Genomic DNA, 10,643 nt, shown 5'->3' with positions numbered 1-10,643 from the left:
GAACATGACATTATTTTTCACAATTTTAATAACTTAAAATTATACGTAAACATCGTAGCGGACACAAAAGAACAGACAATACACACTCGTCTATTAAATCTCTAGCAATTTCATTACAGAATCGCAGTGTTGGCGGCGGCGGTGCGGTGGGCAGGTCACCATGCAATTAAGCTGGCATATCTACTTTAAAAAGCAATGTCCCTATTTCGCAGATAGCGCGCCGTCGCCGTGTTAGCCTGCTCAGTAACAAGTCCGCTTTTCTGGAATTTAGAGACAAGAGCAGCGAGGGTGGAAAATTTTACGGTTGTCTGTGCAAGTCGGTCTTGTACAACGTCATGAAAAACTCGTAAATGCCGCGTACTCGCGTGTACCGCCGGAATTTTCCAACCCAGTGGTCGCGCGATTTGCGGAACATGCAAAATTTTATGAGTTCTACATCCATCTCCTCCACTTTGACGATGTGTCTGTATTTAAATTTTACGAGTCGATCTGGCGGCGCTCCGAGGGCCTATCTGGGCTCAGCTCAGATAACGTTGCTTTTACGAGAGAGCAAGGTCAGCCTTCGTGGCGCTGCCGCTTTAAAACATTACACTTATCATTTATGTTTATCAAAGTAGACAATTTTTCGTCGAGCTCTTAGGTTTTTGGCGATTGTTAAATATTGGAAATGAAACTATATTTTCGCATCTAAATCGCGTTTACTTGTCTCACCGACCTAGTCAGCCATGACATAGGGACCTGTAAAGGGCCCGGAATGTTGATTTGTTTAAAAAAACAAGTACACTCGATTTAACTCCGAAAAAATAGTTTCATTTCCAAGAATTTTTTTTACTAATAGGCTTATACAAATATTTGTAAGTAAGCAAGTCGCCAATAACTAAAATTTATTAAATAAGTAGTTAGTAAAATGTAGACATGTAATTGAAAACCAAAAGCGCACTGTAATAAATTGAAGTGTTCTTAATTAAATTTGCAACTAAATCATTGGAAAGTTGGCTATAACGGAAAATCCGCGGTTGCACTCGAGCGGAATTGAAAATGGCAACAAAATGGAAATCCGAGTAGTCGATTCGAAATTCGATTTGCATTTTCGTTTCATAAGGTTCGAGTGGTGCCTAAATAAGACTTAACACTCGCTGGGGGATTATTACTGCTATTCGACTCCTCCCTGCCTCGCTCCTGGGGGAGCGGGTACTTGCATGCAGCGCACGGAGCATCTTCTTACTTAGTAAACTTAATGTTGTGCTCTATGATTTTACGAAACAGAACGTTAGCTGCTTTAGCAGCAGCATCTCAGATCAATTTATCGCAGAGGCTTCTATAATATGTTTATTCTTTGAACAGCATTGTCCGGGAACAAAGTAGATGGGCAATAAAAGTAAGCTAATGAAATATTCATTAGTAACTTTCATGTTCGACGGAGGTATTAACGTTATTTTGATCTTTTCTTACTTTTTGGGAACATTTGGCGTTCAAAAACACCGGAATAAAATAGTTTTTTTTTAAATAAAACGAAATATTTATGACCGTAAGTGGGTACTTGTTTGTAGGGTGCAAAAATGATACAATGAAAAAGTATGTACAGACAGCCGCACATCAAGATACACTGGATGCGATTCGAACAAAGTGTGCTGTTGACTGTACATTGACGTTGACGTACATTGATGATTATTAGTTCCATCCGGGAACCTACGACAATTGAGAAAATACTCACATGTTATTTAGAGATAATGTAACAGATTTGTTGAGATATTCTCGGCATGATAAGATTATCACGAATTAGTATATACATAATATGTATTTGCGTCTATACATGTACCTATATATACTTTCGAGACTGGCTTTAACTACCGCACTACTTTACCATCATATAAACTCTCTATTTGCGTTTCATTGTAACCTAAGAAATCGGTGAGTATTTCTTTAGTGTGTTCGCCAAGAAGCGGCGGAGCGGTTCTGGCGAAGTTCCCTCCCTCGCTATACACGGTGGGAGGGGCAGTCGTTTTAATGCTGCCGATCACTGGATGTGGCAGCTCTTTTACCGTTCCTATTGCCTTTACATGCTCGTCCTCAAATACTTCTTTAATAGTGTTTACCGGACCTACCGCGAACGCAGACTGCTTGAAAATTTCCCACCATTCTTTCTTAGTTTTCTTTTTAGTAGCCTCACTAATATTTTGTATCAATAATTCTCTGTTCTGAACACGGTCAGCGTTGTCTTTAAATCTGTGATCGGTAATCATCTCTTCTCTGCCAATGAGCTTGCACAGATCTCGAAATTGCGGGTTAGAATTAGCCCCGATGACGATTTCCCCGTCACTGGTGGGGAACGCTTGGTATGGTACAATGTTTGCATGAGCAGTGCCCCACTTCTGCCCCTCGATGCCGCAGTTGAGGTAAATGTTACTGACATTGATCATGCATGCGATTTGCGTCGACAGCAGGTTGCAGTCTATCTTCTGTCCCTTGCCGGTCTTGTTGCGGTAGTGCAGCGCGGTCATGATAGCGCCGAACGCATGAAGACCCGTCGCGAGGTCAGTCATCGCCACTCCTACTTTTACAGGTCTGCCATTTCTTTCTCCAGTTATGCCAAGGAGGCCGCCCATCGCTGCTGCTATCACGTCGTAACTAAAATATTTATGAAGTTTATTTATTACACAATACATAGGAAGATAAACATTCTGAGGTGAAGGGACAACAGCCAGTGGTTTACCCCGGTTTCTGAGCATACGGCCCGACATGGCCGAAGCCGGTGATGGCGCAGTAAATGAGCCGATGATTAATACGACTCAGCTTTTCGTACCCGACTTCCCACTGATCTAGCTTGCCTGGTATGTAGTTTTCAACGAGAACGTCGCATTTTTTTGCTAAATCATAAATTATTTGCTTTCCTGAAATTGACGAAAATATTCCACCTTATTATCAAACTTAGGTACAATAAATCCAAAAACAACCGAAGACCATGATACCCGTCATCGACATATTAATTATTGTTTACAAACGCAAAACTCACATAAATTTACTTGCCTTCCGGCTTCTTGAAATCCACACAAATGCTTTTTTTATTCCTATTCACTGAAGTGAAATAATAAGACTCCGTGGTGTTATCGATGAAAGGAGGACCCCACTTGCGAGCCTCGTCTCCTTCGAGGCTCTCAATTTTGATTACATTGGCGCCCAAATCGGCGATGGTCTGCGTGCAGTATGGCCCGGCGATCACCCTAGTAAGATCCAACAGGTTAATGTCGCTTAGTAAGGCCGGGAGCTGCGTCGAGTATGGCCTGAGCCCTCGCCACTCGGCTTTCAAAACGCGTAAAGTAAATTTCTTAGTTGCTTCCATCGCGGCTGATACGCAACTGAGGAGATTTGTTGTCTAAATATAGATGCCGCCATGACGTCAACACACACCGATAGGAATGAGTCAGTGATACGAACGCCGCGGAAATATGAAACATTTTACGACCACATTAGATGCCATTTGAACGTTACCACACAAGCGTAAATAGTCAAAGATATGTAGATAGGTAATATTCGTGTAACAATGTTAGCGAAATATTAGTTGTTTAGCAAGATATCATAATACGAAATCGGACGTAGTAACTCCAAGCATAAGCGGTACAAACATTATGGTATTTAATTACTTTGTTTAATTTAATTCTTATTCTTATTCTTAAATAAAGTATTTCATTATAACTTTGGTATATTGAAAACCTTTAAAATCTTAAAGCCTTAAAGTCTTCCAGCGTTATCGTGTTATATTAAAGTGATAGTTTTTAAGTAGGGTATCAATCGGCTTACATGAATATGCAGCAAATAAATTTAAAATTCGTGACAAATATTTATTTAGCATTAAGTAACTGTTCTTGTTAAAGTTTCGTGGAGGGCTGCGCCCAGGAGTAGGTACCGTGCCCCGGAGGCTAACAACGTTTCCTCTTTGGATTATTAAACGTGGCGAAAGTACCTGCCAGATTCTTGTCTTTTTATTTAATTAACTGATATTATATTTTCTTTGCGATATCTATGATGTGAGAGAATAATAATTTTTAAGTGGAACCTATTTCTACAAATGGTTTTGTTAAATAAATCATAATTTCTGGAGGTATTTTTATTAGGTATATGCTTACAATTTTTTACAGGATGTAAAAAAGTGTGCAAGATTTTTGTACATTACAATAACTAATGAAACAAAAGCATTCTACATTTGCGGTTTATGTGAAACAATTCAATTCAATGTAACAATACGCACATATCAGTATGACTACATGTGTAACTGCACAAATCCTTTTGCAGTTTCAAATGTTTGACTCACGGCCCTGGCGTTTCGACTTAGTTCTCGTTAGTTCATTCAGCGAAAAAGCCCGATCCCGCGTTCATTAAATTCAGTAGCACCTACTTCAACGTGTTCAGATCTGATTTAACAAATGTGTTGCGCACATATAGTAAAGTGTACGACTGTGTTTCGAGATTGTTTTTAATTACGACGAAAGTCCTTCACACGGCGTCAACTGGCGTTCGACTACTTTTAGGAATATGAACAGTGATTTATCGGCATCTCATACAAATCTGCATCAGTCGTTCTATTGATTTCTTCGAGAAATAAATAATAAAGGCCATAATCCGGTAATCCAAAGAAGCCTACACAGTGGCAAAAATCCAATTAATGCGATTATCGGACGGCTCGAATAAGTAATAACCATTTTTAACTATTGTTTCTGCAGGTCGTTTATATAATTATTATTATCAATATCGACACATGATGATTAGATCTGATTTACTAACTCCTCTATGCAACAAGTGGAATACAATAGATATATCCACCTAATGAGTTTACCATAAGTTACTTTGAAACCGTGTCATTGTTATTTGGTGGAGTCAATGGACGTATAACAGATATATAAATGCATACTCTCTCCTAGGTGGTGGAGCCGAGACGATCAATAGGTAATATCTGCCATAGTCAGCACCTGTAAGGTCCTCTACGGTGCACTGACCACTTTTTGAACTTTGTTAAGTGATCGGATACTTCGCACTTCGTTAGCTTATTCTTCAAGGCAAATAGTGCTTGCATCAAGTTACTATTAAGTGACGAAATGGATTGATTCAGTAAGACAAAGACACTCTACTGCACAAGTACGGATGAGTTAGTTCCTATTAAACGCTCTCGCACATTTAGAGCCATTAGTTGAACTCGCTACTAAATGAGCACTAAAATAAGCATTAATCATGTGAAGGGGAGTGCGGAGGTTGGGCGGGTGTGCGGCAGGTCGGCTCTATCGTCTCGCGTACATCACCATAAATCACGCTAAGCGACGCAGATATTTGCGGGCTTAGCATCCTATGTGTGGCCTAGATGACCTAGTTTTGGCCCAGGGCTCCAGTCCGGTAGGCCCGGCGACCGCGGTCCGACAGTGCAATTGTCTATGCCGCGTATCGCCTCGGACAATAGCTAACTCTATTTATTTAGGGCCGCTAAAACAGCGCCAAGTCCAAAACGATGTTTTGGTTAAAATTAATGTCTTTGAAATCAAAACACAATGAAAATAAAGTTATGGACTTCGAAGTGGGAGGGTGTTTGCTTTCATTTCCCATTGTGAATGTACCGCGATGATAAAGGAATATCTACGTGTGTGAACCAACAGAGCTTATGACTTCGATAGGAGTGTTAAGAGAGAGCCAATCAGCAATAATTTAGTTGGGGTTCATAGGTGGGAGCGGCAATGCGCTATATTTTAAAGGTAATGGGTCGGCCGGTCGCGTTGTGGTGCGAATTGTAATGAATTACCTTACATTTATCTCGGTGCCGATTAATTGGCTGAACGTGGACTACCACCGCCCCGCCACCTCGTGCCTCGTCCCCGCTGCACTCCATTCCGTTTCTTTTCACAACTTAAATAATTGGGTACTTGCAAACTATATTACTACAGACTAAATACAGTTATAGCTGGGTAATCCGATATTATCTTGAACATAGTATTGTGAGACTGAGCAGGCATTGGCAACCATTCATTATGTAATAGGTAAATCGGATAACAAATCAGCAGCGCCATCGTCGCCGTGCCCAGCCTCAGCAAAACCGTCAGCCAAAAGATCGCAAAGGGGTCGCATAGTTGAAATTCAATAGAGTGAAACTGAACGGTTCGGCGAATCCCTCTTCAACTCAACAAATATTTAGGGAAATTAGAAAGCGACATTCTCGGCTTAGAGAACGTCGCATCGACGATAAACCGTTGACGAAACTAGAAATATAATTATAATAATAACGCACACACTCAACATAGCTCCGCACTAGGGAAACCTGTGTCGCGGATGCCATGGACACACACACATAGACAACCACAAATTACACCCAAACTCACGAGAGAAATAAATGTAGGCCACACAAATATTTCTCCCGGCTCGGGAATCGAACCTGGGACCATTGGGCCACGGAGGAGAAATATAGATAATAGGTATAAGGTAAATCCTGTCCACGGCCTCGGAAATGTTTGCCACTTCGTGTGTCACTCAGCAAATTTAGTATTTCGCTTTTCACCAGAGATTTTCCCCCTAGCGGCAAGTTTTTCGGCTGTTAATATAAATGTAACTTAAGGATGTTGAAAAATCATTCCTCGCGTCATAAATTGTAGCGAAGGCGGCGAGGGCGGAGGCAGGCGGGGGTGGGCAGTGGTGAAAAATTGCACTCGCTGTGTAATCGTTGTGTCGAAGCCGAGGGTGCTAATGTTGCAAGTTAAATTTATCTCGTAAAGCATTTATTATATCTACAACCGCCGCCGCGCAGCGACTGGCTCCTGTCAATGACTCAGCGCGATCACCGCAGCAATAAAAATGAAAAGTTACCTACAAGTTTCCACCAAGACGCCTCCTTGAACTAACTTTGTAAAATAGGGAGTGAAAAAAAATTTGGGGTTTATGTAACCTTCACATTTGCCTATTAGCATAAACCTTTTTTATATTAATTTAGGGCACACGTCATTTGCCTCGGAGCGTTTGATACGAATTCAATAAACGTTAAACAATTTTTTTATCTATTCTAAAATTCGCTCTCAAAATTCCTTGGAATGAGAAAAACGAGGCTAAGGTAAGGAAGCGCGGGGCGCGGCTCTGTGGCTTACCCCTTGTGGTCGTACCCTCGGGCGAATTATAGGCCTACAGCCCCTGAATACTAAAGTGGAGGATAAAAATTCACCCCTCAGGTAGCCGCTGCTAAGCCGACAGATAAGTTCGTCTCAAACACGGCCGGGAAGAAATCCGGAGGGAACAAATCAATCCCGCGTGTGGGATTGGGAGATCAAGCGGACAGGTAAACAAAAATGCTTCTGGAGCTCGCTTGTTGATCCTCAGCTAACAACGGAAAATAAGGAGTCCGTGTTTAGGTTTTATAAAACAACGCCCTTTATTTGGGGAGCAAACAAAGTTTGTTTGTTTTTTTTAATATTGTTCTTTGGCACTCCTTCTGCTGCTAGTAGAGCATTAGCTAACACGGTTTGTTCGGTATTTGTTAGAATGTTATATGTATATTCGAATCCCGCAGTAGATGATAGTCGTGGCACAAGTGCTTTTATCTCATGCGCGAGGTGCCGCTGCGTGTGTATCTGTGTGTATCGTGCTCGGCATGCATGAGAGCGGCCTACTTCGAGTCACGTAGCCGCGGCGCAAACGAGCCGACTTGTGGCACAAACGAGCCGACTCGTTCCACGCCTCGGCCGACCCACTGTCACTGCTAACGACTTCCAATGAAGTAAGCGTTCGTTATGACACTTGTTTTATTATAATAATATATCGTGTGGCGACGACGACGACAACGACCATAACGACGCGAACGCGGCGACATGTAATGTAGCAAGTCTTAAATACTCGTAAGGGTGCTTCTCACCAAAAGTTACGATGTGAAAATCTGATGCTGATGAAGTGATGACAACAATTAAATATATATTAGAGCAAAACTTCGATATCGGAAAATAAGTAAAGAGAGGAACGTTCAAACGTGTTCGTATTTGTCAAAGCAACGATTCCGCAAACCGTGTGCTTAACGTTAAAAATACCTATGTTCGAACAGGTGTAAAAAATGCGGAAAACGCATTATTATTGAAAGAAAAGCTTTGTTTTCTGCGAAGGAAATTACGCTGAAACTCACGGTCCATTGAGCAAAGTATACGTCGCGCCTGATTCTCGTAGCGTACAAGTCGCCATATTACGACCGACGACGACGCGACTACGCGAGCGCAGGTACGTAGTCATACGTAGTCGCTCCATCCCGCGGACAGGCCCCACTGACACAATTTCTTTGTAAAACACCACTTTTATGAATACGAGATACGTGAATATTTGAGTGGAATGTTAACACGCCTGCAACGGTTATTACGGAACGAAGTAGCAACGAGGATTAGCTTTTATAAATTAACACGTGTGCTTACCTTCATATTCTGTTTCATAGGTAGAAACCTACTTTACTTTCTGGGCTTCGCCGGAGACGAATAAAATGTTTTGTTTATTGCAAATAAACCATTTTCCAATTTTCAATAATAATGACGTCTCAATTAGACAATAACCCAATTCCAATCCTATTACGAACTTGTGAAGCTTTTCTAAGATTAAACGATTTAATTAGTGGCGGTGTCAGTGAACGATGTTTACCAATATCTTAAACGAATTGTTTGCCAATACCGGTGCTATTCAGTAAATAAGCGAGCAGAGACGTTTCGAGCTCATTGAAGCCTTTGCGCGAGCATTCTCGGTGCACTTGTACTAAACTAATTGGCGTGCAACGTCAGCCGAATAAAATCAATTTGGTGGTTGGGTGCTCTCGAGCTTCGGACATTAGGTTAGTGCGGGGCGGCTTAGAGACGTCGCCTGGTGCCGGCGAAGCGTTGGCGCTGTTTGCCGTAACTCAAGTCGTTGGATCAAGTAAATAGGTTGTGAAATGTCGGCGCCGACGTTATCTTAATTTGCTACAACAAAGTGCTTTAAATGAGGATCGTGCAAATGGCTGCGTTGTTCTCGGTATCGCTCTCTTAACAAAAGATAACCTTATGTGTGTTCGGTTGCATAATGACAAACCAACTGCGAGACCATTGGAGTAAGATGAATTGCATCGAAGCGCACGTCTCGGGCGCCTCTTACCGGGATTACCGGTGTCGTATTTACTCGTGATCGATAGTGGCGCAGCACTAGCGAGAGCAGTCCCGTCACGTACGGCGCGAGCGGGGCGCGGGGGCGCGGCTTAGGGTGAAAAGATCTCTGCACCGACCTCTAGCTGCTCAAAGCTCTCAGTCTTTAATGCGATGCGTGTGGCAAGCGATAAGATGCCGTTTTTGATTTTTTAGATTGATTGGCTTTTGTAAAGGATCATGATTGTCATTTTTTTAAAATAAGGACATAGGTACCTAGGTCGTGTTTTTGACAAGACACGCCTTACGTTGTAATGAAAGTAGAGAACGTTAAATATACGTTTCCTTTTGCCTAGGTAGCTGTTGCTAAAATCTAAAATTGAAGTACTAAAACAATAGTCTGTGGAGCGCGGAACGAATGAAAAAGAATGCTCTTAATCGACCTTAACAATTCGAAATATGGCTCAAGTTCAATCTCGTGTACTCGACTACCTTATACACAATTGTTTGTATTGTGGAGTCCGCCTACAGTAATTGGAGTTAGTGATTGGGCTAAATTGTTATATAAACGTAAGATTTAATCAATACTTTATTTACTTAACCATGTGTACTTACAATATTACAGATAGTAAACTAAAGACAAATCATTATCATCGGACCCATGGTATTGAAATACAGTATTATAATATATATGTATACTTAGCTATTGTTTGATGTTTATGTTGCAACAACAAATAAATACAGGAATATTAAGATATTTTCATCAGTGTTGATTTATGCATGATTGTTCTCATGAAGGTTTTCAAACCGACTGTATTTTTTTGTATTTATGTAACGCGATAACTCATTTTGCATTTGTGGACCGATTTTAATGATTCTTTTTTAGTTGGAAAGAGGGTACCTCAATATCGGCCCCATTTGAATTTGAAGAAAATATTCCACCTCTAAGGGTGGAAAACTAGGGAATGAATCCGGTTTCGCGCACTTTCCGGTACCCGATCCCAATAAAATTTGGCAAAAAGATGAAATTTCACGAACTTTTGAGGTCGGTTTTTTTAATAAAAAGTTATTTGTTATTCTTATATTATTATGAAATTACCATTTATTCGTTACTAGGGAAATAAAACGTGCTGTTTAAATTTTCATTGAAAGTGTGATAATAATTAGATTATTGTTTTATAATAGTGGTGTCTTATCATGTATTCTATTATGATAGATTTCTAAGGATATTATTACAAAATGCCTGTAAGTATTGGAAGTTTTAATCTGTTTCTATAACGTTATTGACATGCGTTCTCCTTTGTATAGAATTTTAGTTATTTAAAAAAAATCTTATGTCAGACGTCGAAACAGCTAGATTGGTTTACTTCAGCTACTTTCACAGTTTAATGACATACGGCATTTTGTTTTGGGGTAACGCCGCCGCCGATATTAATAGAATCTTTGTCCTGTAGAAACGTGTGGTAAGAGTAATTTACAATATGGGCCCCAGAGCGTCTGAGAGATAATATATAAGTTTAAAAAGATTTACATTCT

The 10,643-nt window shown here is 40.7% G+C and overlaps 1 protein-coding gene across 1 annotated transcript; it reads right to left on the bottom strand.

Moving 5' to 3' along the window:
* Nucleotides 1-913: 913 nt before the first annotated feature.
* Nucleotides 914-3,340, bottom strand: LOC113231820 (succinate--hydroxymethylglutarate CoA-transferase-like). Its single transcript, XM_026466354.1, has 3 exons — nucleotides 3,028-3,340; nucleotides 2,714-2,891; nucleotides 914-2,628 (listed from the first exon to the last, which is right to left on the bottom strand). The coding sequence occupies exons 1-3, from the start codon at nucleotides 3,338-3,340 to the stop codon at nucleotides 1,848-1,850; spliced, it is 1,272 nt and encodes a 423-aa protein (XP_026322139.1). The 3' UTR covers nucleotides 914-1,847.
* Nucleotides 3,341-10,643: the final 7,303 nt, after the last annotated feature.

The sequence above is a fragment of the Hyposmocoma kahamanoa genome, unplaced genomic scaffold (genome assembly GCF_003589595.1).
Source record: "Hyposmocoma kahamanoa isolate Upper Pololo Valley unplaced genomic scaffold, ASM358959v1 66, whole genome shotgun sequence".
NCBI classification, from domain to species: Eukaryota; Metazoa; Arthropoda; class Insecta; order Lepidoptera; family Cosmopterigidae; genus Hyposmocoma; species Hyposmocoma kahamanoa.
Note: the sequence above shows the minus strand (reverse complement) of the source record. Positions and strands in the feature narration are given on the sequence as shown.